This window comes from Oratosquilla oratoria, chromosome 1 (genome assembly GCF_046742065.1).
Source record: "Oratosquilla oratoria isolate Oo_2021 chromosome 1, ASM4674206v1, whole genome shotgun sequence".
Lineage (NCBI taxonomy): Eukaryota > Metazoa > Arthropoda > Malacostraca > Stomatopoda > Squillidae > Oratosquilla > Oratosquilla oratoria.
Genome location: NC_134777.1, coordinates 56,945,828 through 56,973,390, shown reverse-complemented (window position 1 = coordinate 56,973,390; position 27,563 = coordinate 56,945,828). Strand labels below are relative to the sequence as shown.

The window sequence follows — 27,563 nt, the reverse complement described above, 5'->3', positions numbered from 1 at the left end:
ATGAGGTATGGATAATAATAAAGTTTATATGTGTTGGCATTTTTTTCTTTTGCGTTCTTTAGCATGGTTTGGCATATTTCTGTTTTTTTTTTTTTTTTTTTTTTTAAGTTTCTTGGCTTACAGTTAAATTTTCATCTGGCAACCCTGCTTGTATAGGTAAAAATATTTAAGTGTCTGTGATGGATGAATGACCACACTGCTGAAGAACTCTTTTAATCCACAGAGGACTTCGAGTGTGGCTCAGGAGAACGAGTGAGAGCGAGCAAGAAAGAATTCGAATTCTTCTCGGGTACCGTGACTTCACACCAAACTTGGAGGAGGGCAAGTCGCGCCGGGAAGAGGATTGGGACAGTGTCGAGGTTCTCCTGGAGAGAGTCAACACCTATTTACAAGACCGCGCTGCACCGTCGAAGATTGTCAACGTGCAGACACTGGTAACACTGCTGAAGTGTGGTTGATATGTGGGCAATGGAAACTACGACAACCACTAGAAGCACTAATGGAATGTGTATGAAGGAGTTAAGAACAACAGAAGTGAGGGCAAGGGGAAAATTGGGATAGAGTAGAGGTTAGGCAAGCAACACTGGGTGGTGGGACAGGAAATCATGAGGAGAAGGTATGGTTTTTCTGGGGGACTGTAAGGAGCGGAAGAACAGAGTCAAGAGCGGAGGTTACCAAGCTGGGTGTGTGTGTAGGGGGGGGGGGATGAGGTACTCATAAAAGAATACATAATTTTCTTGTGAGAATCACTAATTTCTCTCTTCATGCAAGTACTGTAGGTTACTAATGCCACATGTTAAAAAAGAGTGCACATTTAGGAACCTTTCTGATCTATAAGACTAGCATACATTGAGAGGAGGAATGTGAATCTTTTGAAAATAAGAAAATTAATTACTTGAGGTGTTAAACACATAACATATTTATCAAACAATTCACCGGTTTGTCTCCCTCGTTATTCTTCCTTCACTGATATATATTTGTGTGTACACTTAAAACAATGAATGGCAATACTCTTCAAATTTTCATGATGTAGGGAGCTTCTGTAGGTTGAAATATCTATAAGTAATTTTCCCACATGCAGGATACTGTTGTCCAGGGAATTATACAAGCTGATTTTAATACAGAAGAGAGCTTACAGAAGTTTTCTCAGAATGGCTTTACAAGGTACGTACTCTACACAAGTCATCAATTGCTTGAAATCCATTGCTAAACAAGACTTTCTCGCAACATCATCATGAGTTGCATGACTATGCCAAACTCTGACACTCCTGCATCCTTGTATATTTCATCTCTTCACAGTATTTACTTCTTCACTTACTTGTGTATTAATTACATCTATTTATTTTATAACTTTATTTTCCTTGTTAATTAAATAATGAATCTATTTGTTTACTTGGGTTGCCAAAGCCCACTTGTCTCTGTTATCACTTCTACAGTATCTTCCACTTCTGTCCACAGCTCCCTCTTATAAAGATTTTGTCCCCAGATTGGGACTTTTTCATGCATTTAGTGACAATCTGGGGATTGTGGCTTTTTGGGGATATTCTAGTGAATTCGTCGCCTTTAGTGACAATTTAGGAATTTACAGTTGTTAGTATTAAACTAATGCCTAGAATTATTTCTTGGCATTTACTAAATGGCAGTGTGCAAGCTACCATTGGGTATGGCCTAAAGGAATTGACACCAGTGAAGTTTCAACACAAAATTTCATAGTGAACCTTCTCAGAGGAGAAGTTACTAAATGATTAAAAGAAGTACAGTACTCTATGACTTCTTGAAATTTTATGTACAGTAAGTCCTCGATATAACAGATCTCGATATACCGGATATCAGATATAACGGACAAAAAATATGACCAGACAAACACTCGTTGTAAAGGATTTTCATCCGTTATAGTGAGGGATCCTCGGTTATAATGGATATAATGATAGACCCCTGTCCCCCATATCAAATGTTATATCAAGGGTTTACTGTAATTTCTAATCCTACTAATTTCGAATACCTGACAAACTTCGGGATACTGTATAACGAATCTGTCCTGTATTTCCATTGGATATAACGGATCCTCGGTTATAACGGATCTTTGGATATAACAACAGACCCCTGTCCCCATATCGTCCGCTATGTCAAGGGTTTACTATAGTTAGATCGGTTAGGTGACATTTCATCACTTGTCATTTAATCACTCGACACATCATCATACTACAGACGCTCCTCAACTTACGTTTTAGTTACGTTCCGAACGGCCGAACGTAAGTTGAAAATGAACATAAGTTGTTACTGTACTATACATCCGTAAATTCTATTACCGTATGTTATAAAACACCCCTAAATCATTAATTATACACATAACATTGTAAAATAATAACATTAATTTCAAATAAATTAAATTCAAGCAACATAAATTGAGATGGTGGAGGAGGAGGAGGAGGATGAGGCAAGGCACGTTCAGTCTGTCGTTTGTGCCATGTAAACAATGGACGCAGCGTCATGCGTAAGTATCGTTTGAACTACAGAGAGTGCGCTAAACTAAAAAAACCACTCAATTTTTTTTTTTTTTTTTTTACAATTTTTTTTTTACAGTCGGTTCAAACATAAAATCGAAAAAATGTAAAACGAATGAACGTAAGTAGAGGAGCGTCTGTACTTTTAATCATGTGTCAGATCATCATCAGACAATTCATCACCAATGCATTTCACCTCTGGACTTTTCATCGCCATTACATTTCATCAGTACTACTTTTCACCACAATCGTATAACTGTAAATGCTTGCAATTTTTCATATATGATAGTTAATTTTAAGAAAACTACATCAACATATAGTATTTTATATATAAATGTTCTGTCAAGGAGCATAAAAAATTGTTTGAAAATATTATTAGAAGACAATACATTTTAAACTCATTGTGTTTCTATTGTGTTGCATGTCCATGATACTTTGCGTCAATAATCCACCACTATTTAAACGGTCGTTAACAGATCTAAGTGACAGGCCTAGATCTGCTCATGAATATGTCTATACCCTTAAACCTACACTCCGTGAATGGTATTACTTGTTTTATTGTACATTAGTTCCAGCAAATGTTTTGACACTTTCCAATATAAATCACTAATCCCCCAGTATTGGTATACATACAGTATGTGCTGTAGCTATTGTTAAAAAAGACTGATTATCTGATTAAATGTCATATGATGGAATGAGCAATGATTAACTGTCGAGGTGTTTAACTGTGAAGTGATGAAATGTCTTTGTGATGAAAAGATGAATGGTTAACTGTCAGATGATGAAATTTCATGTGATAAAATGATGAGGGATGAAAAGTCATAGTACCATTAGATCTGAGGACTCCTTTGAAGTTGACATTCAAGATGAAAAATAGAGTTGACATTGATCATGTTTATATTACTATGTATTCAAAGATAAACACAGACTTTCTAAAGGGTAGGAAGTATTGCGCAGTGTTTTGAATATGCTGATGCCCAGCATACACACATTAGAGGAGGTAACTCGTGGTCCAATGTAAATCTTTTCAGTGTGATATAATGTTGATACGCTCATTTTATCGAGGGTTATTTTGTTTAATCCTCCAAGAATTCGGGAAGAAGTTAGAATAGCGAAGTTTTTGGTAAATATTCAGTTTTGCATCAACAATGAGAGGACCATAAAGATTACCTAATTAACTAAGAGTAGTGGGAAAGTACATAGGACCAGCCAGTTTTGTGAACTAAGCCTCTCCAGGATCAATTATCAGCTGTGGATGACTGCGCGCTACGAAAGATAATTGGCCAGTCATTTTTTGGTATTATTGTGTACGTTTGTGTTGTATATATTGCTTATGAGATTGTGACAGGAGATGGCAACGAAAATTTTACTAATGTCTAGTGGTATGAGAAGTATTCTGTGTAGGGGCTTATCTGAATTGATGCCATCGAAAACTGGTGTGGTGGTGTCAAAGCCTGGTATGGCGGCATCTACAGCTTCTCATGGAACTACCTCACCATCTGCGTAGAGCTGATGGCCAGGGGTGGTTGCTGCTGATTGGCCCCCAACTCTTGGGGTTGGGGGGTGGTCCCACGACGTAGACGTTGCAGCTCCAGGACCTGCCCAGGATGTAACACTTCACCCCATACCATACAACACATAATGGAAGACTGCATTATACACAATCATGCACGCAAACAACACAACATACACTCTATAAAGGATTTGTGGGAAAACCCAGTTTCGGCTGTGGCCTTCCTTGGGGAGACGGGACTGCTCGGACAGACAGTCTAGGGAACGACAACAACAACAACTACCTCACCAGCCCCAAGAGTTGGGGGCTAAACCACTACAAAAGGACCTTGCCACTAGCATGTATGCAGGTGGCACCAATCCTTGGGAGCAGATTCTCTTATAATATCACCCAGTTAGTGTTATTCCCAGCAGCGACCTCTCTAATCTTCTGCACTACTTAGATCCATAACTTTTGTCAGTTCTCAGGTTTCACATCTAGATCATAGCCAGGATTTTACAGTGATTGTAAATTTAGCATTTCAGAGTATTAAGGAGTTTCTCATACATAAATATGCGCTAATGGGTATTTCCCCCTTTATAAGGGTGTGACTTAATTATGATATTCCTATATTTACCATGCAGTATTGGCAGCACATCACTGAATGATTGGGGTGGACATGTTATTTCTCTCAATGTTTTTTGTGTAGCGTGTAAAGTGTTTTATGTTTTACTGATTTGCGAACCTAGCTGTGGAAGTGTAGATCATTGTGGTTCTTTTGAATTGTTTTCCTTCTGTTGTCCAAAACCCTTATTCAGAGAAAATGTTTTATGTTAGTGTCCGTAATTTTAATTGTTATGTCACTGAATCAGACATTCAAAATCCACTACTTAACTTCCTCCATAAGCTGCACAATTGAGCAACTCTCAGCCACATCACTCCCAAAAAACTTCGCTATCACATCCTATCCCCTTCACTCAGGTTTCCATTTTGTGGCATCCAGTCAGTAATGCTTCCCCCCTCTGGATACTTGCTATGTCATTCAGTTTCACTTCTGCTCCTCTACAGTATCACTAGTTTGCTCTTTTCCTGTCCTTCAGTGTTATTCCTAGCATTAATATCTTTCAATTTATGCAGTCTTTAGCTTTGTTTCCATTGCCTTTGCATTTCCAAAGTTTGATATCAAAAGATCATAGGAATTATACATTGAATGTAAACTTTGTTTTTCCAATATACAGATAGAGAACCTCTTATGATATAGAAACCTCATAACATTGTATATTACACCAGATTAACTTCCAAACCTCCAGATTCTGCAGGTTCATCAGGGTGTTCTTCTTGACAGCTCATCGGGTCAATCATACAACAAAGACACCTTTTGGAGACAGACCTGGGACTTTTCTTCTCTTCAGGGACTTCAAGGCTCCTCCTGATGAAGGACCCACAAAGTTAGACATCTTGTTCCAGTATAAAAGGGTTTGGATTGATTGAAACATTGAATTATTTATTTTTCATGTTGTGTGAATGAAGAAACTTGTGCTAATAACTATTTTCCTTTCTCAATTATTACCCGAAAAAGTGATGCCATATCGAAGACGCTCAGTCACGTTGGAAAACAGATAGCTAAGCTTGAGAAAAATACTGAAGTTGTTTCCATATCGGTAAGGCTCTACTGTACGTAATTATTATTAATACTAATATTTATTATTTTTTCTTTAGTTTATTTTTTTTTCTTTTCTTTCTTTTTTCTCTGATGCACTTTTCAGGAGCACTAAAGTCTATGCTCCAAGGAGTCCATTCAGAGTGTGGCATATGTCATGATTTACTACTAGCCATGTACATTCCTCTCCTTCTCTTATTTCCTATGTGCTATTTGATTTTTTATATTGTGCACATAGTACATAAGTGAAGAAAGATTAGTAAAAGAAGTGTGGAAGGCAGAGGTGGATAGAGTGAACTTAAGTGGACGACTGAGGATGAGATGGGTGGATGGGGTAAAAGGGGCATTGAGCAAGAGGGGGAGGTCTGTTGAGGAAGGAAGTGAGTTGGCAGAAGATGGAGTGATGGAGAATGAGTTTGTACTGTGATGCATGGAAAAGAGTGGGTGGGGGATGGGGGGGGAGAGGTTAGGGAGTGATTCTGTGTGAATGATATTTTGACACAGCCCAAAGGGACTTCTCCCCTTCTTCAATGAGGGGATGGAGAGGGGGGTTGCCAATTAAATAAAGCAGCCTTGCTGTGGATGTGCTGTGTCTTGCTGCATTGCTTCTGACCCAGGGCGATGGGCAAGATGCAGGGATGACCTGTTATCCAGAAGGAGCCAAGATAAAAGGGAGGGAGGGGTGGTGAATAGGGGTGGAATGAGTGGGGATGAAATGGATGGGAGTGGAATTATTCCTTTTGACTTCAGCTACCTCCCTTGTAAGGGAGAGAGCCCTTGGCATATGTATGTATGTATGTATGTGTACATAGTAAAGGAAGCTGTATGGTATAATGTGCTTTTTCCCCATGTTGCCAAGTTGTCACAGGTGAGATAAATAGGATGGGGTGGGTAATCGCTGTTATAATCCTAAAAAGTTATAATCATTATATTATACAAAAATAAATATATTTCAAATAACACATAGATGGGAAATAAGAGAGAGAGAGAGACAGAGAGAGAGTGAGAGAGAGAGGCATTTATTAAGGTTGATTTGGCAGAATGGCTGGTAGATCACAACATATGCCACATCCTGAACAGACTCCTTGGAGTGCAGACTATAATAGACTTACTTAGCCTTCTTCTTGAAGCTATCATTATCAATCAATCAACCAGTAGGTTGTCTTTGGTCTTTCTTGCAGGACCCAAGGCACCCAGGTAACCAGCAGTGACCACTGGATTTTGGTTTATAAATCACTCAAAGAAGAGATAATGTGTTGTTGTATGGGTAAGGCTAGAGTAGGCAGTGTAGGATTCTGTGTCTTCTGTTTGGTGATTGGACCTGGGGCAATTTGATTCTATGGCCAGACTTATTTTGTGTTGGTACTGAAAGCTGGATGGTGGCCTGAATACAGTCCTATTATTGTGGTTGTGCAAAATGTGGGGTGAATTTTACAGTTGGGTATACATCTAGGGGAGTTAGGTGTAGTATGGAGTTTAGAGGCCAGTATTGGATGATACTTTTATACTACTGTTGTTCCCTTGAACCATGTGATGAAGTGATGGGTTGGGTTAAATTAGCTTCAGGTCTTACAAGGCACTGTTTCTTGCTTCATTGCTTCTAACCTGAGCAGTGGACCAGGGACAGAGATGACCCTTCATCAACAAGGAGCTAAGATAGATGGAACATCAAAGGGGTTTTGGATAGGTGAAGAATGGATATACACTTTGAGTTGGTCACTCCTGTTATGAGGGGGGAAAGGGCCTTTTGGTGTACATGTGTATGTTTACTAAGGTGAGCCTGGATAGATAATAAACTCAACTCACCCACATACTAACAAAGAACACACAGAACTTAACTGAAATGCTTTGGTAGGTCATACGGCCTTAATCTATTAAGTACAACTCAAATTCTTGTGGGCAGCATCAGCTGCCTGATGTACGATGATTCAGTGATGCATCACAATATAAATATAAAGTTATAGCTGTATTATTTGTTCTCTTTCACTCTGAATATTAATAACCACAGAAAATATGATCAAGCCAGTTCACAGAATATGGGGGTCACTCAGCTACAACTACAAAATAAATATAATCAAGACACCAACACCAGCATCCTCATATACCTACTCGTGCCTCATGATGCCTATGTAGGCATCATCATATGGAAGGGGTTATGGGATTCTCTCATCTGCTCAGTAAATTTTCTTGAGTGGATAAGGAGTGGAAATCACCATATAAAGTGGCAGGGGTAAACCAGCTCTAGCTTTTGGGTCCTGCTGTGGAGCATATGTCTTACTCCATTGCTTTTGATCTGAGCTGTGTAGTAGGGGATAGGGATGAGCCTTCATCCACAAGGTATTGAGATGGCAGGGACATTAAATGAGTTTTGATGTGTATGAAGTGTGTGTGTGTATTTACCTAGTTGTATTTTATGGGAAGGGGAGCTATGCTTGTGGTGTCCTGTCTCCATATCTCGTTTTATCTAGATTGTTTTTAAAATTCGTGTATCATTTTTGTACACACCACATTCTCATCTAATCTGTTTCCTGAAGGGAAAGCTGTTCTTTTTCAGGTCTTTTCTATAGTTTTCTTTCTTGATTTTCTTTCCATGTCCTCTTGTATCTCTACTATCCTATTTTATTAGATCCTCTCTATCAATAGTTTCCATGCCTTTCATGATTCTATAAATAGTTGTCAAGTCTCCTCTCGCTTCTTTGCTCTAATGTCTGTAGTTCAAGTTTGGCCAGCCTCTCCTCATAAGATAGTTCTGAGAGCATTGGTGCCAACTTTGTAATTGCTCTTTGTATTCTTTCAAGTTTTGTTATACATTTTTTTGTACTTGGTGACCATGTCGTCGCTGCATACTATTTTGGTCTTATCAAAGTGATTAGTATTTTCTTCACCATTTCTCTGTCCAGGTATGTAAATGCTACTTTGATTGGTCTTATTAAGTTATAAGTTTCTCCAAAAATTTTGTATATATGTTTCTCAGGGGACATATTATTCATAATAATGACTCCTAGGTCCTTCTCTTTTTCCACTTTTTTAATTTCTTCCTCTCCCAATGTATATCCCACTATTCTTTTTTTTTTGCTTCATCCAAATTCCATTATACTACACTTCTTAATGTTGAATTCCATCTCCCACTTCCTACTCCATTCCCATACTTTATTGAGATCGCTTTACAGTGATTCACAATCATCTTCGGTGTTCACTTTTTTCAACATTTGTTCCGAAGAATACAAACTCTTCGGTACTCCTTACACTAGGATACTCTCGCGTAGCGCGAATATTTCTACTGCGAAATTAAAATCCTCACTCTGTGGGTCTGGGCAACGCTTATCCTCAGTAAGGGGCCCCATTGGGGCAAGGGGGGGGGGCCCTTGCCCTCCACCACAAGTCTCGCACACTATAACCATTCTCTTCGCAGTAGTGACCGCGTTAACATCTCTCCATGTTTACGTCGGTGCCGAAAATCAAGCAATCCGCTTCGATTGTCGCCAGCTTTTTCCGCGCTTCTCAAGCGCGGTTCGTGCACCGCACGGAAGCTCGTGAGGAGTCACCGCCCCCAAGGGCCCCCCTCGACCATCTTCCACTTGCTCGGCCCCCCTCTGTACCCATCAGTGACCGGGATGGTAGCGTGAGGTTCCTCTCTGCCCGTCCCGACCCCTCCTACGCCGACGACGATGTCCACAGCTCCGTAGGGGGGGGGGGGCCACGCTCCCTTTCCCCTCCCGTTTCCCAGTCGGAATCCTCGATGGTGGTCCCACCTTCCTTCTCGGACGTCCTCGCGAGGGTTCGGAGGGCGAATCGACTGGGCCACCCGAAAGAAGAGGAAGCCACATTCGAGTCTGACATCTTCATGACGGCCAACTCTCAGAAAGCCCAGCCTCCTCCCCTCCACCTTCCATGGAGTACGCAGACGGCGAGAGCCATGGCCCAGGCCTCCGACGCTCTCGCAACAAGGACGACCGAGAAGACGCGTTGGCTTCCGGTCCCATTGGAACACCAGAAGCGCTTCTACACCCCATCGGGGTCAACCCTCGGAGCAGCCTCGATCCCGGCGAGGTTACCAGAGCTGGTTAAGGCGGACGCCGAGTCGCTGCGCAGACGAAACGTCCTCCTCTCTGGCAGGGAAGTCAGCAACCACCTTCAATCACTGGCTCTGTCCCTGGCGGTGAACTCCTGGCTAGAACGCCTCCTTGCCTCGGCGTGGGGGTTCTTACCCGCACTACAACCCCAGGAAGAATGCGACCTCCAGGCTTTTTGGCAAGCGCGAGCAGAGCCCTGAAGCATCAGGTTTCCTGTCTCTCAACGTCCTGGGCCAACTTCGAGTCCCGCAGGAGAGACACCATCCTCGGGGACCCCAGTGACCCCCTCCTCAGGGAGATTTATGCTCACCCACACGCTGATTCCCCCGGATATGGTGGACTCCGAGATCCTAGACGCAAACATTATAGAGGCTCCGGACTCCCCCACAGGACTCCTAGGAATTCGCCAGCCCCTCTGCACAGGATAGGGGGTTGCCTCTCCCTCTACTGGAGAGCATGGGAAGAGGCCGGGGCGGAAGACTGGACCTACTGAGTCATTAAGACGGGCTATTGTCTTCCCTTTTCCACTGTCCCAAACCTCTCCCTCTATCCCATCCAAGTCAGCAGCTTCCACCCGGACTCGGCTCGCGGGCGGGCCCTAGCGGAGGAATCCTCCGTTTTGCTCCAGACAGGAACTTTAGTGGAAGTCTCGACTCCGGACCCAGGGTTCTTCTCACGGCTATTCCTAGTAGAAAAGACAACAGGGGTGTGGAGACCAGTCATCTATTTGTCTCCACTCAACAAGTTCCTTTTCCCTGACAAAGTTCCGAATGGCCTCCCCAGAGTCCGTAAGGGCGTCTATCAGGGAAGGGAACTTCATGGTGTCGCTGGACCTCCAAGATGCATTCCGCCCAGCTATGCCAGAACACCTGAGAATGGTCCTAACCTTTGTCCTGAAATTGGGCACAGTAGTCAACCCGGAAAAGTCAGATTTCTTACCAGAACAGAGAGTCACGTACCTGGGTATGGTCCTGGACTCCTCCCTAATGGAATCCTTCCTAGTAGGAAAGGGGATCCCGAATCTCGCTTCTCTAGTTGCACAGGCACTATCGACCAGGTTCCTGACGGCTACACAATGCCAAATCCTCCTGGGCCATATGGCCTCCATATAGAAATTAATCCCCTGGAGTAGACAAAGAATGCGACCGCTACAGTGGCTCCTCAAGTCTCAATGGGCCCCGCAAGAGGGAGAACCCCTACAACACATCTCCCTCACCGAAGAAGTCAAGGATTCTCTTCTCTGGTGGAAGGCCCATGCAACCTTCTCATGGGGATGCCCCTCGGCCCATCTCCCCCCGAAGTCCTCCTGTTCTCCGATGCCTCCAAGGAGGGCTGGGGAGCCCACCTCAACGACGATCACATCAGCGGTTCCTGGTCCACAGTCGAGCGGACAGCCCATATCAATTGGCTTGAGTTGAAAGCAGTACTCCTGGCTCTCCGTCACTTCAAGGATCAAGTCTCAGGAAAAGTAGTGGGCATAATGTCGGACAACTCCTCGGTAGTACCCTACCTGAACGAGCAAGGGGGGCACAGTCTCCCAGGAACTATGCCTTCTGATGATGGACATCCTCAACCTAGCCAAGAATCTCCAGGTGTCACTCAAAGCCCGTTACATCCCGGGGAAGAGGAATGTCTGGGCGGACCACCTCGGCAGGAAGAATCAGATAATCAACACAGAATGGTCCCTCTATCGAGAAGTAGCGAACTTCATCCTCAGCAAATGGGGCTCCCCTCTAGTGGACCTTTTTGCAATGAGATGGAATCACCAACTCCCAATATTTCAGCCCTTTCCTGGATCCTCTGACAGCAGGAGAAAACGCTCTTCTGCACAGTTGGGACAACCTGGACTCCTACGCTTTCCCACCATTTCCCTTGCTCCAGAAGGTACCTCAGAGCAAGACACGCATCCTACCTTCGGATGACTTTGATCGCTCCTTGGTGGCCCGAAGCCCCATGGTTTCCGGACGCCCTCGAGCTAGCAGTAGAAGAGCCTCTGGCCCTTCAGGGAAGACCAGATCTTCTGTATCCACCCATCAACGGGCCTTGGCACAAGAACCCTTCAGCACTCAATCTTCACGCGTTCAGACTATGGTCCAGATCCTCCTAAAGAAGGGTTTTCCCAGAGAAGTGGTTGAGGACATGTCCGCTCCTATTTGCTCATCCTCAGCTAACCTTTATCAAGGGAAATGCGCCTTTGCAAATGGTGCCACTCCAGGAAGTTAGTCCCAGTTCGAGCCACCATTCCTGAGATCGCCTCCTTCCACGTCCTCAGGAAGTCCAGGAAGATCTCCCTCTCGGCAGTACAAAGCTATAGGGCAGCTCTAAATCAGGTGTTTTCTCTGAAGGGCATGGTCCTAGCCCTTTCACAGGAAATTTCCATGCTCTTCAGGCACTTCAAAGATCATGCCCCCCCCAGGGAAATCAGTTCTCCTCCGCGGGATGTGGCATTAGTCCTGAACTCTCTGAGGGGTCCCCCTTACGAACCTCTCCGAGAGGCACATCTGAAGGACCTCTCCTAGAGGACAGTTTTTTCTGCTAGCCCTGACATCTTCCAAGAGAGTAGGGGAGTTACATGCCATCTCTTATAGAGTCGCCCATTCCAAAGGATGGAAAGAGGTCTCCTTCACTTTCATGCCTCAATTCATTGCCAAAACAAAGATCCTGCCAAATCCGACCCTAGATTCTGGTCCTTTAGTGTTCCATCCTTAGACGAATTTGCAGGGGGAGAATAGACTGAAACAGTTCTATGCCCGGTACAAGCCATCCGGACCTACCTCAAGAGAACCGAACATCTTCGACCAGAATTAAAGTGGTTGTTCATCTCTACTAAAGGTAGCCCATCACTAAGAATTCCTTTTCTTACTGGACAATGGAAGTCATCCGCAGAGCCTGCGACATGGACCACACAGATTGCCCATGACCTGAGGGCAGTAGGGACCTCCCTAGTCATCAGAAAGAATCGGTCAGTCAACCAGGTTCTTCAAGCAGGTATATGGAAAAGCCAGAATACGTTCACTTCCTTTTACCTCAAAGAAGTTATGCGGGAATCTTTAGGGAACTTATCTTTGGGCCCCATAGTGGCCGCCCAAGAAGTCCTGAAAATGATATACCCCTCCTCAAGAGCACACAGCCGACCCTGACAACTCATCCAGGTTCTGGCTCGGCAACTGCAGGGATAACTTTCTATAGTCCTTCTCATACTCTTACATTCCCTTACCTCACCCGCGGGCTCTCTAGCATTCCAAGGGAATCAATTCAAGCCCTTCAGTGGTACAAAAGTGATTATAACCTTTCTGTCTCCACTCCAGGGAACAGAAAGGGGTGCACTTCAAAGTGAGGGGAATGTATAGGGGTCTGGTCAACATAGTCTTAGCACACTAGATTTTCCTTACAGCGGTTTCCCAGGCTAGATAACAACTTCCTTCCCTCCTAAGTCCGAGTCTCCTAGTGTAAGGAGTACCGAAGAGTTTGTATTCTTCGGAACAAATGTAATTTTCGCAGGAAAATTAATTTTTCCCTGATACAAACCTGAGGTACTCCTTACCTTTAATGGCCCTCCTCAACCACCCCTCTAAACAGTTCCTTCTCCTTGCCTGACAACCTTGTGCTTAAATCATACCTGGCTCAGAGAATGGTTATAGTGTGCGAGACTTGTGGTGGAGGGCAAGGGCCCCCCCCCTTGCCCCAATGGGGCCCCTTACTGAGGATAAGCGTTGCCCAGACCCACAGAGTGAGGATTTTAATTTCGCAGTAGAAATATTCGCGCTACGCGAGAGTATCCTAGTGTAAGGAGTACCTCAGGTTTGTATCAGGGAAAAATTAATTTTCCTGCGAAAATTACATTTTTGCATCATCTGCGAAGAAGCTCAAATAACTTTCAATTCCTTCATCCATATAATTAATATATATAGCAAACATTATTGGGGCCAGTACTGTTCCTTGTGGAACTCCACTAATCACCTCATCCCAATTAGAATGTTTGCCTCTCATCACCACTCATTTTTCTTTCATCCAAGAAGTCTTCCATCCACTTTGGTAGTTTGCCCTGTATTCCTCCTACAGTTTCTAATTTCTTAAGCAATTTCTTATGTGGTACCTTGTCAAGTTTTTTTCAGGTCTAGAAAGGCACAATCAGCCCATCCATCTCTTTCCTGTGTTATATCTATTAGCCTTGAATAGAAACACATCAGGTTTGTGACACATGATCTTCCTTGTCTAAATCCAAACTGCCTCGGATTTAGTTCATTTTTTTTCCAGATGCTTTACCTATCAAATTTTGATAATTCTTTCACAAATTTTTGCTACTGTACTTGTAAGGGAGACTGGTCTATAGTTTGTAGGGTCTTCTTTGTTCCCTCCCTTATATATTGGTACTACATTTGCTCTTTTCCAATCTTCTGGAACTTTTCCTTCTTTCAATGAACTGCTTATTAGACTATGTATTTTGTTAGTTTGTCCCTGCATTCTCTCAAAATCCAGTTTACCATTTCATCTGGACCATGCAATTTTATGACATTGAGATTACTTAAGTGATTCATTATTTCATTCTTTGTTACTTCTATCTCTTTCATAGGGGGTACTTTCCCCTCCCACTTGTCATCTCTCATTTGTATGTTCTCCCTTGTAAACACTGATTTAATATGCTTGTTCATAATTTCTGCCATTTCTATTTCCTCTGTGTATTCAACTCCATGTCGTAGTTTCACTAATTCTTGTTTGTTTTTCAGTTTGTTGTTTACAAATCTATAAAATAGTTTTGGTTGATCTTTACATTTTTCTATGACATCCTTTTCGTTTTTTCTCTTTTCTTCTTTGCACACTTGAACATATTCATTTCTATAATCAGTATATATTTTCCTTTTTTTTTGTTTTTTTTGTTTCTTTCCTCCATTTTATCTAAACTTAATCCCTTTTATCTTTTAACTCTCTACATCTTTTGTTGTACCAACATTTTTCGTATCCTTTTTCTTGTTTTTGTCTTGGAACATACTTTTCCACTCCCCTATAAATTATTGTCAAAATTTTCCATTTCTCTTCTGCTGTTGTTTCCTCTTTGTATATCCTTTCCCAGTCTGCTCTTTGAAAGAATTCTCTTATTTGATCAAAATTTGTTTTTCCATACATCATTCTTCCCTTTCTATATTGTTTGTTTTTTCTCATGTATTTTTCTTCATTTAGTTCCAGTTCTACTAATATGGGTGTCATGCCCTAAGCTCAGTTTTTGTGTGTTACATCAAACTCTAAAACAGAGTTTGAGTAATTCATACAATCCAGAGTCTCAGAGAATAATCGCCTCTTTATAGATACGTCCAACACGCCAGGATAAAGAAAGAAGATATACAAAATCACCGAAATATTTATTAACACAACTAATGAGAATATCTCTTACTTACAAGTACCGACAATGCGCAGAGGTCGAGTGCGGAGGGAGCAGCGTGGGTGACCTCACCCCCTGATTTATACCCCAACCGCACAACACAAGTGCTATTGCCCAATGCCAACTTATCTTAAAATACATTTCCTATCCCTATCCACCCAACTCCACACATCCATTACTTCCTTTATTTATGTATGGAGAGGGTTCACAATAATTCCCTAGCTTATACCTTAACCTACAAGATAATGAGGTAGAAGGGAGGGGAGGCACTACTTCGCCTTCTCGATTCACGCGCCCCTTGACCTCAGCTAGCGGGCGGCGTTGGCTTCGTATCACTCCGCCGCTTGCTTACGAGAGCTTTCGCGCGCGTTCCAGGTCAACGGCCTTAGCGGACAAGGAGTCATTGTTCATTCTCACACAAAGGGGTAGCATAACACAGTGTAATTATGCTCAAGGAATAAATATGTCACATCACGAGTATGAACCCAGTGTGACGTGACATACATCCCCCTTCACCAAAAAAAAATGTTCAAACCTGCGAAGCGAGGGTTGAACATTTTGTGTCTGGGCGTGATAGGGCATCAGCGATCATGTTACTCTTCCCTGAAATATGTTTAAGATTTAAATCGTGACCCTGGAGTGCTAGCGCCCACCGAGCCAACCTATCACTCTTAGTCTTCCCTTCTATAATGTACTTAAGAGGATTATGATCACTAAGGACTATTACCTTACCATCTAAAAACACCTGGAATTTCTTTAGCGCTAACACGAGGCTGAGGGCCTCCTTCTCAATTGTGGAATACCTAGTCTGATAATCCTTGAGGACTTGAGACATAAAAGAAATAGGTCGCATGGAACCATCCCTTTCCTGAGCCAACATGGCACCTACAGCCGCTTGGCTTGCATCACATAAGATGAAAAAGGTCCTGCTATAGTCAGGAGCTACCAAGACGGGACGACTTGAGAGAAGCCTCTTGCACTCATCAATAGCTGCATTTGCGCCTTCATTCCACCTGAAAGGGTTACAAGAGAGCATGCGGGTCAAGGGAGCGGTCACATCAGCGAGGTTTGGACAATACCTTCTATAGTAGTTCACCATACCCAAGAATCTTCGGATCCCCTTCTTCGTCTTTGGGACCTGGAACTCTGCAATGTCCTTCACCTTAGCTTCCACTGGTGAGATGCAATTCTGGCCAACTTGGTGGCCCAAGTACTCGATGGTACTCCTGCCAAAGGAGCTCTTTTTCAAATTTACGGTGAGATGGGCTTGGGCCAACCTGCCAAGCAACTCCTTTAGCCTGTGAAGGTGATCCTCCCAATTGTCAGAGAAAACTACGATGTCATCTGAGTAAGCCTTGACACCGGGTAACCCCTCAACTATCCAATTGACCAGGCGCTGGAAGGATGCTCCGCTATTCCTCATTCCAAAGGGGGTAACTTTATATTGAAAGTGCCCTTGTGGAGTAACAAATGCGGAGACCTCCGATGCTCTACTTGTAAGGGGGATTTGGTGATATCCCTTCATTAGATCCAGCTTGGACAGGAACCTAGCTGCTGCAACCTCCTCAATGAGGTCATCAATTCGTGGAAGGGGGTAGGGGTCTGCCTTGGTCACAGCATTCAGACGGCGGTAGTCAACACACAACCTCCACTCACCTCCGGGTTTCGGAACCAACACAGCAGGCGAAGCCCAGGGGCTCGTGCTTGGTTCCACCAACCCTTGTTCCATGAGCTGCCTGACTTCCTCCTCCATGATTCGCTTCTTCTGGGGCGACAGTCTATACGGGGCTTGCCTCACGGGTTTCGCTCCATCTTCTAGGACGACGTCGTGGTGTATCGCCTGTGTAACGGTGGGGTATGGGGAAAACACATTGGCATTCTCGCGTAGCAGCGCTCTGACCTCTTCCCGCATTTCTCCCTCTAGTGAGGATAAGGACTTCTCCTCCGCCTCACTAGTGTTTGATCTGTCCAAATCATAGAACAGATTTAGGTTATCAATGTCTGAATCCAGGCTTCCATCATCTCGCGAGATCGCCCTTTAGTTTCCTGGCCATGGCGATGTAGCCCTTGCTGACATCCTTTTCCTCTTCCCTAAACTTTTTCCTGAAGTACTCCGGGGTAACCTCATATACCTTTAATATTTCATCTTTAATCTGACTATAATTATAGACTCCCTCCCCGTCAAACATATTATACACTGCTAATGCCCTAGGGGGGAGGCTTGATCTTATCATGACTGGCCAAATGTTTCTTCTCCATCCTAATTGTTTAGCCAGGCCTTCAAATGACGAAAAAAACAAATCTGGGTCCTCTTCATTAAATTTAGCTATAATGTGAGAAGCTTTAATGATATTGTCGACGTCATTTCCCCCACTACAGGTCCCCACTTGTTGGTGAGTGTGATGTCCTGTTCCACACCCACTCGTGTCCCCCCATGTCTCCAGTCCTCTCCTAGGATAATATTCGTTCCCCGATTCTACTCTGGGATCCCTCCCTATCCTAAACCTGTCCATGTCGTCTATCATGTCATAGTAGTTTTCCCTCTCTTGTGGGAACCGTTCATAACCAATCCTATCTGACTCCATACTATATCTTCTTCCCATTTTTGGGGTCTCCCTACCTTCCACTCTATAATAGTGTCTACCTGTTTCTTGTGGTGTGTCCGGCCTTTGTCTGTAGGTATATTCCCTTTCCTTACTGACTAGTCTACCCCCTGATCTAACCTCACTTTTTCTATCTTCTATGTCATAATTTCTGGATTGGGGGACTTCCCCATAATAATGAATTTCTGTCTCTTGCATCCTACGTATGTTCCCTTCTACTTCACCCTCACTAAAATTGCTCCTTGCGTTATAATACCTAATGCTGTCATTTTCGTCTTCCCCCGGTTCGAAGTATCTCTCGCTCCTTAGCCTCCTACTTTGTTCGAATTCTATATCACCAGTGTGAGGGCTCCCTCTCCTGCTTTCTATGTCACTTTCCCCTTCTCTCACCTGTGGGAATCCTTCAAAACTAGGGCTACTCCTAGAACTAGCTGGGGTGTTTGGGTAAGACATCGTATAAAAGAAGAAAACAACTACAATACCATAGGTAACGCGTTGCTGAAATGTAAACAATGAAGCCAATCTGCTTGCGTTTGTATGATCGATCACGGTTTTGATCGCTTGGCGGCTTGCGTTTTTACTTGAAAATAATTTTCAATGCTTTTGCATACACTAATTCCTCTATCTGGCGGCGGAGTGTATCCCGGTCAGGCCCCCATTTATGTCATGCCCTAAGCTCAGTTTTTGTGTGTTACATCAAACTCTAAAACAGAGTTTGAGTAATTCATACAATCCAGAGTCTCAGAGAATAATCGCCTCTTTATAGATACGTCCAACACGCCAGGATAAAGAAAGAAGATATACAAAATCACCGAAATATTTATTAACACAACTAATGAGAATATCTCTTACTTACAAGTACCGACAATGCGCAGAGGTCGAGTGCGGAGGGAGCAGCGTGGGTGACCTCACCCCCTGATTTATACCCCAACCGCACAACACAAGTGCTATTGCCCAATGCCAACTTATCTTAAAATACATTTCCTATCCCTATCCACCCAACTCCACACATCCATTACTTCCTTTATTTATGTATGGAGAGGGTTCACAATAATTCCCTAGCTTATACCTTAACCTACAAGATAATGAGGTAGAAGGGAGGGGAGGCACTACTTCGCCTTCTCGATTCACGCGCCCCTTGACCTCAGCTAGCGGGCGGCGTTGGCTTCGTATCACTCCGCCGCTTGCTTACGAGAGCTTTCGCGCGCGTTCCAGGTCAACGGCCTTAGCGGACAAGGAGTCATTGTTCATTCTCACACAAAGGGGTAGCATAACACAGTGTAATTATGCTCAAGGAATAAATATGTCACATCACGAGTATGAACCCAGTGTGACGTGACAATGTGGTCACTTACTTAGTCTTATATTCAATCTTGTCCACAATTTCAGGTTCTGATGTGATTATTAGGTCTAGTCTCGATGGCTCTTCCTCATTTCTATACCTAGTATTCTCTTGTATCCATTGTGTCATTGTATGTTCTATAATCATATCAAGTAGTACATTTCCCCATAGGTCGTCTCCACCCTTCACTGTCATTTCTTCCCAGTAGATTTCTTTACAATTAAAGTCGCCCATCGTAATTATTCTTCCTCCATCATCCATTATCTTATTTAGTGTTATCCTTGTGTCTTCTAACATATTTTTGTGTTCTCTCTCTTCCCACGAAGCCATTTTAGGAGGCACATAATTTACCACACATTTCCTGCTCTTCTTGTCCCTGTCCTCTATTTCCATCATGATCATTTCCACTCTATTCTTTCCATATGTAACATTCCTCACATTTATATCCTTAGTCAGGAACATAACTCCATCACCTTGTTTTACTTTTCTGTTTCTAATACAATAATTATATGCACCATGTCCTACACTGTTGGGTGGTAATGGACCTTTCAATTTTGTCTCCACAATTCCCATTATGTCAGATTCCTTTTCCATTAGGTAATTCAGTTCATTCAAGCCTGTTATTAATCCATTTATATTTGTGAAGGACACTTTTAATTTTCTGCTACCTCCATCGTGTTTTCTGTTCCCCTTCTGTTTTTCTCTCCTATGAACCCTTTCCTCTCTTTCATATCCACTATCTAATAGAATTTCTCATTGTCTGACTGTTCTGTTCTCGTTTTTTTCCCTCCCTAGCTTTGATTCTTTTTGTTTTCTCTTCCTCTCTTTCCTCTTTATTCATCTATCTTTCTATCCATACCTGTCTATACTGATCACTTTTTGCTAGTTTTCCTGTTTTTGATAAGACATTCTCTGCTGTTGTTTGTGACCTGAATTTGACTTTAATTGGTCTGGTCTTGTCTACATTGTATTTCCAAAGTCTATATATTTCTTAAATTTCTTTCCCTATTTCCTGTTCACCTTCTTGAAATATTCTTAGTACCCTATTCACTCTTTCTCTCTTACTCTTGTAGTCCTATTTGGGTTATGTTTCTCTTCCATTCCTAACATAATTATACATTTCTTTTTATCTGCAAAGTCTCTTACTATGTTCTCCCTCCCTCTCATCACTTTAATAACTGTGTCCTTAGTGTATTCATTTGTTGTTTCACTATATCTCTTAATTCAATTTTGATATTTTCCTGAACCTTTTTCCAACTACTTACCTCTTTTTCTATGGACTCTTTATTCTCTTTATTATTATTCTTTATTTCCTCATTCTCATCCATTACTTCTTTTAACTGTCTTTTTAATTCTTCTATTTCTTTTTTAGGTTTTGGTTCTCCTTTTGTTCTTCCAATTTATCAACTCTATGTAATCAGTTAAATTTTATTGAACCTAACCTTGCACTGTTCGTTCATTTTTGCTAGTTTTTCCTCTAGACTTGCTAATCGGGAGGGGGGGTGTCATCTTCATTAAATCCATGGAAATAATTATCTTCACCGTCCATTGTGCTGCTCTAATCTATATTTTCTATTTTTTATATTTTTACTATTGTCTGCACACCTTTTGTTGACATTCCTTCTGACTTCCGGGGCCCATTCATCTCCTTCCTCATTTTCTTCCATTTTCATCAGTAATCCCCCCCCTTCTCCTTTTTCTTCACCTTCCCACTACACCACGAGCTTTCCCCTTCCCTACTAATATAACACAGGTGCTCTGTCATCATTGAATCCACGAAGATTTAGTTTTTTTCTGGAGTCCAATCGTCGCCGTCTCTCTGCCAGTTGTGTGTATGTGTGGTATGACTAGGCTATCTCCCTTATTTAGGGGAAAGGGTCTTTAGTATGTATATGTAAATAAAGCAGCCCAAGAATGATAGGCAGATCACTTGCACCAGGGTAATTCATATGATTTGCAGTGTATCACTGAACAAAGTCCAAATATGCATGAAATATTTGCTAATGATATGCTTAATTTAGTTCTGTTGACTATACTTGATATTTTTCATGGACAACATTTGGCAGAAAAGAAGAGTAGTATTAGATCCAATATGGAAGCTGCAGTAGAAACACCACAAACTGCTCAAATTAAATATTTTGTATAAAAAACAGGTGATTCAGTTACGTATGGGTTCTTGTTCAACCTCGACAACTTGGCGCCTAGAGAGTCCCTTCTACTGTCCAAACAAGTTCACATTCTTTGTGAGAGTTGCATGCAAGACACAACATATCCTGCCTGCTTACACCAAAGAGACAGAATATAATGACAATGGCACAGACAATAAAAAGAAAAGTCAAACAGATGATAAAAACTACATAGAAGATGCAGATGGACAGAAGAAAATGCAAATAGATAATGAAAATAATATAGAAACCTACCATTTACCAGGTGTTGTAGATTCAGATCAACAAGGAGGTGAGTTTGTTTAATCATGCAGATTTTGTGTATCGTATAGAAGATTGATTATAAAGATATAATTACATCAATGTAAGTCTGTGCTGCTCTACTGATTTAGTATTTCATCATATGCTATTTTATTGATTCAATATTTTACCATCATATATCATTCCATTAATTCATATTGTCATCATCATATGCACCATTGGTTTACATATATCATCATTACACGCTACTCCATCGATGAGATAAATGGTGGGTACCTGCTCATGGTGGTTTTGTGAAACAGACCATGGAGAGAACTGTCTCCTTACTTAAGAACCCATCAACACCCCCACTTCAATCCTTCTAGAAGTTCTGCCCAGAGGAGCTTGTAGTCAGTCTCCAAACTGAGCCCAAGATCTCTCTCATATCAGTGTCAACTATTTCACCCTACATTTTACATAGAAGGAATTAATAACTGGCAACTGCTGTCCTCCTTTTGTTAGTTGGTAACATAAAAACAGACCCATACTAACACCATAAGGCTTTCACTCAGTCTTTGTACAAGGCTCAAGATCTCTGTATAAACTTTGATTCCTACACACACACACATGTATATCTCCTGATGAAAGATGGAAGGGCTGTAAGATGTTATAGGAGCAAATTAAGAAAGACCACATCTAAAGGATGTGAAGAAATACAGGTTTCCAAATAGATCCATAAATACTTTGAATAGCTTAGAAGGTGATATAGCCCAAGCTCAAACAGTACACAAGTTCAAATCAAAATATAATAATTGGAAATCAAGGATATAGATTAAGTTTGAATTGTACATGAATTTGAGGCTAGGTATGATAAAAAAAAAAATCAGAGAATAGCAGATGGGACCCAGCAAGTGTTGCTCCACTCCTGTGTGATACAATTAGGTAAATACACACAAACACACACACTCACTTTTTGGTGACAAACAGTGCAGCATGGGACAGGGTAACCATTGAATCATCATTCGATGTTTCTTCAGTTATGTTGTTATATTTGTGTTTGTGTAGAGTATTTGCTTTTGTTAATTTGTTTACCCCTTGTCCAACATAATCAATATTGGGACCCTGAAATACAGCATCACCTTTCAGATTTCCAGTCGAACAAAGCAGAAACAAATAATACAAATGGTGTTCCTAGTAATAGTAGTGATAAAAAAGCAGAAGTCCTGCAAGTAGAAAAGAAATCTGCAAAAGGCAGCAAACAGTTGGAAGGTGTCCAGGAAATCAAAGGAGTCACCAAGAAAGGCACTCAGTCTTCAAAAATGACAGAGTCTGGGGAAGATGATCATCTTGCCAAACCAGCCCTTTGTAATCGCATCACTGGAAACAAGGAAGGGTCAAAGTGTTTACAAGACCTCTATGACACAGTTCACTGTCATGCATTCATACCCACGCAAACTAGTGCAGGTTAGGGAATATTAGTATTTGCAGTTCACAGTAGTAAAGGAACTGAATATTAATAGCACAGTTGTGATGCATCAAAACCCATAACTAGATACTTGCTAATGCTCATATTTTACAGTAGAAAAGAAATTTAATTGTAATGAGTCCAAATTCATGATTTTCCATTTGCAGTCATGAACATTTGATGTACTAATTTAATTAATATTTTTAAAGTTTATTCCTTACCTTAATTTGTTTAATGGTTGGCAGGGTATTGCTCCTCCACCAAATGGGAACTCTTTGACAGTGTAGCCCAGCGGGTCATAGACCATCTATGGCATGTGAAGAGCCCAATCCTGTCCTTGCATACACATCAACTCTACTGTCCAGGTAAATAACTATTTCCCTGGGTTTTGCCTATATGTAGGTTTAGGCTGGGTTGTATAATTTATTTGTGAATAATGAGGGGAGGATCCAAATGGTGAAACTTAGGGCAGCAGTTATTATCATTACTTTGTTGGTATGGTGACAGCCATCTACAGTAGGTGACAAACACATGAATCCTCTATTTTGTTTTTATTTCAGGAGGTAGAGAGTCCCCTGGTGCTGCAGTATGGAGTCAACATACTGCATCTGGAGGACTATTAAGCATCTTGCATGTTTTCCTACGGGAGAAACTTTAAGGAACTTCCAGTTTTCACTGTGAGAAACAGGACAGCATTTCAACAATGTATGTGTACCATGGACAGTACTGTAGATTCTGATTTAATGTGAGACAGGTGTTAACATTTGAGTTAATGCCTGTTGGATAGGGACCATCACTGAAAAACTGCCATATCCTGGGAATTGAACCTGAGACCTCCCACTTGCTGGGTAGGTGTGCTTACTGATTACACCATGGTCACCCCCAGTGATCACTTGCACATCTACCCCCTAGGCCCTGCCCTCTGAGGGACAGTCAGAGAGTGTGCAGCACTATGGGATCCTACTCAATGTGCCATGTTGGACAGGAAATATCATTGAAATGGTGGCACTGCTTGGGAATCAAGCCCAAGACCTACCACTTGCTGGGTAGGCAGGCTTACCAATTATACCACAGTTGCCTTCAGTGATCACTCACACAATGACTCATGACTTGTATCTGTACATGAGTACCTGTGTCCTATACATCCTATCACTCCATTCACTCAGACTTCTGCTGTCTAGTCTCAGGTTATTAGCCTAGTGGTCAATTTGTTGATTTTATTCTAATGGCAGTCTATTATTTAGTTCAGGGGGAGTTACAGGATTGAATAGTATAGTAATAAAAAAAAAATCTGTATCATGGTGTTCAAAATGTGGAATAACTTATTCCATCCCCTTTTCTGATAAAGAAAGATTGATCTGTCATAGGCAAGAATCCAATTTATAAAGAAGCTACTAGGAATAAATAGTTAGGTGTAGTTTTTATTCGTAAAACTTGCTCAATGAGGTGGCCAACAGATGCCATCATATGTGTGTACCTGTGGGTGGTTAAGTCAAAGTACAACCACTCTGAAAGACCCGTTCACTTTTCATCCCTGAGGTGGTGAGTGGGTATTGCCATCATAAAATGTATCTAGTTGATGTTTTATATTTATCCCCTTGTTTCATTTCATTTGGCCACCTACCTACCCACTACCTTATAGGCCTTTTGGTGTATGCTTGTATGATTTCACTAAACTTGGTTTTCATTAGATTTTATATAATTGCATTTGATTGAATTTCACTTAATTTTATCTCATTTATGAGATTTTATTTATTTATTTTTATCAGAGCACGGTTAGAAAGACAGCTGGCAGATTGGATTTTGGGCATATTGAAAAAATATTGAAGAAAGACTAGCAAAAAGAATGTGAAAGGCAAAGGTGGATGGAGTGAAGTTGAGAAGATGACCAAGAATGGGATGGATGGGTAGGGTGAACAGGGCCTTGGGCCAATGGGGAATGTCCATTGAGTAGGGAAGGGAGGAGGCAAGAGATAGGAGTGAATGAAGAATGATTGTAAATGGAGGATAAACTGGTACAGTCCAAAGAGTTTTCTCCTTGTCAACTCTATTTACTTGCTAGTGGAAGAGGCCTTTTGGTATATAAACTTGTTTCCTTTGTCTTTGTTTACTTGTTTGTTTAATTAATTGACTCCTTTGATTCATTTACTCTTGTTTGATTCATTGATGCCTTTGTTTCATTGACCCTTTTGATTCATTTATGTTTTTATTTCTTTTGTGTTTTTGGTATAACTTGAATTTTTGCAGGATTTTTTTTTTATCAACATGGTATTGTTCTACTATCTTATGACTGTAAATGAAGAATGTCTAAAAAAGGGAGGTATAGTGATGGTGGACTGGCTGGTGAGGTTTAATGTTTGTCTAAAAGAGGGTAGAGTGCTGGAAAAGGGGACAAGTGTGAGTGTAGTAGCTTCAGAGGGATCAGTTTGTGTAGTTGGGAAGGCTTATAGGAGGGTTTTGATTGGAAGAGGAACAGAGGGAGTAATTGGCAAGGAATAGTGTGGGTTTAGGACAGGTAGGGGTTGTGTGGACCAGATTTTTGTGGTAAGACAGATATGTGAGAAAACTTTAGGAAAAGGTAAGGATGTTTTTTGGGCCTTTATGGATTTGGAAAAGGCTTATGACAGAGTTGACAGGAAGGCAATGTGGGAGGTATTGCAGCTGTATGGGATAGGAGGAAAGCTGTTAAGAGCAATCAAGAGTTTTTACGAGAGTAATAGAGCCTGTGGGGGAGGGATGGAGGGTGAGGGAGTATGTGTGGAAAATAAATTGATGCAGTCTGAAGGGACCTCTCTCCATCTTCATTTCTGCATGAGGGGACAGAGAGGAGGGTCGCCAATTTAATGAAGTGGCCTTGCTGTGGATGTGCTGTGTCTTGCAACACTGTTTCTGACCCAGGGCAGTGGGCGAGATGCAGGGATGACCTGTCATCTAGGAGGAACCAAAATAAGAGGGAGGGAGGGGGTGGATGGGAGTGGAGTATGTGGGGATGGAATGGGTGGGAGTGGATTTTATGCCTATGTTTTTTGGCTACCTCCCTTGTAAGAGGGAGAGGGCCTTTGGTATATGTATGTATGTTTGTATGTAGTAGAGCCTGTGTTAGAATTAGAAATGGAGAGAGTGAGTGGTTTGAGGTAAAGGTGGGACTTTGCCAGGGATGGGTTATGTTGCCTTGGTTGTTCAACTTATACATGGATGGGGTGATGTGAGAGGTAAATACAAGGGTAATTGGCTGGTGATTGGAGATAGTTAAAGAAAAAGGAGAAAAATGGGAGATAAGCCAGTTGTTGTTTGCTGACAACACTGCACTTGTGACAGGATCAGAGGAGGGATTATGGAAGTTAGTGATGGAGTTTGGGAACTTGGGAAGGTGTTTGAAAGAAGGAAGTTAAAGATAAATGTGAGTAAAAGTAAGGTGATGAGATATACAAGGGGAGATTGCGGCAGCAAATTGGAAGTAAATATTAAGGGAGAAACTGGAGGAAGTAGATAGCTTTAGATACTTGGGTGCGAATGTGGCAGGAAAGGGAGGAGTGAAGGTGGAGATAGAATGTAGATTGAGAGAAGCAAGTAAATACCTTGAGGAATTAAAAAGTGCAATGAAATAGACATTTGGGAATGGATGCTAAGAGGAAATTGTATGCCAACAGCACTGTATGGGGCAGAAACATGGAACATAAGAGAGGAAGAGTTTGAATGTGTTTGAGGTGAAATGCCTGAGAACTATGGTAGGGGTTACCAGGCTAAATAGAATGAGAAACAAGAAGGTAAGGAAGAGAATGGGGGTGGAAAGGGAGTTGGGAGATAGGTTTGATGAAAGAGTATTGGGATGGTTTGGACACATGGAAAGAATGAGTGAAGAAAGATTAGTAAAGGATGGGTGGAAGGCATAGGCGAAAGGAATAAACATGGTGGGCAACCAATGATGAGATGGATAGATGTGATAAAAGGGACATTGGGAAAGGGGAATGTCTGTTGAGGAAGTGGGGAGAATACAGAAGATAGGGGTAAGTGAAGAATGGTTGTGTATGGGTGATGTTAGGATACATGGAAGAGAGTGGGGATTGGAGGGGGAGTATGTTTGAATTATATTTTTGACACAGACCAAAGGGATTTCTCCACATCTATTTTTATGCATGAGAAGACAGAGAGAGAGGTCGTCAATTTAATGAAACGGTCTTACTGTGGATGTGCTCTGTCTTGCTACATTGCCTCTGACCCAGGGCAGTCAGCAAGATGCAGGGATGACTTGTCATCCAAGAGGAGCCAAGATAAGAGGGAGGAAGTGGGGTGAATGGGAGTGGAGAATGTGGGGATGGAATGGGTGGGAATAGATTTTATGACTTTGCTTTTTGGCTACCTCCCTTGTAAAGGGGAAAAAGCTGTTAGTATATGTATGTATGTAAATTAAATTGTATATGTCATTGTTGTTTCCATTGGGGCAATATACTATTCCCAAGGCTGCTTTATGGCAAGAGAAATACAAGTTTTAACTGACCAAAAATTCAACATAAATACTCCTGGTACAAGGTGTATTTTAATGACAGACCCCAAAACAAAGCACTAGATTTGGTTGCCCAGCAATGGAAGCAAATATGGCCCATAAATTATAATCATGTTAACTTAAAAGATATTACTGTCA

The 27,563-nt window shown here is 41.9% G+C and overlaps 1 protein-coding gene across 1 annotated transcript; it reads left to right on the top strand.

The window, feature by feature from the left end:
• LOC143028280 (uncharacterized) lies at positions 1-27,563 on the top strand. Its single transcript, XM_076190146.1, has 9 exons — positions 1-5; positions 224-434; positions 1,082-1,164; positions 5,307-5,444; positions 5,576-5,657; positions 21,205-21,508; positions 22,603-22,920; positions 23,167-23,286; positions 23,482-27,563. The coding sequence occupies exons 1-9, from the start codon at positions 1-3 to the stop codon at positions 23,577-23,579; spliced, it is 1,359 nt and encodes a 452-aa protein (XP_076046261.1). The 3' UTR covers positions 23,580-27,563.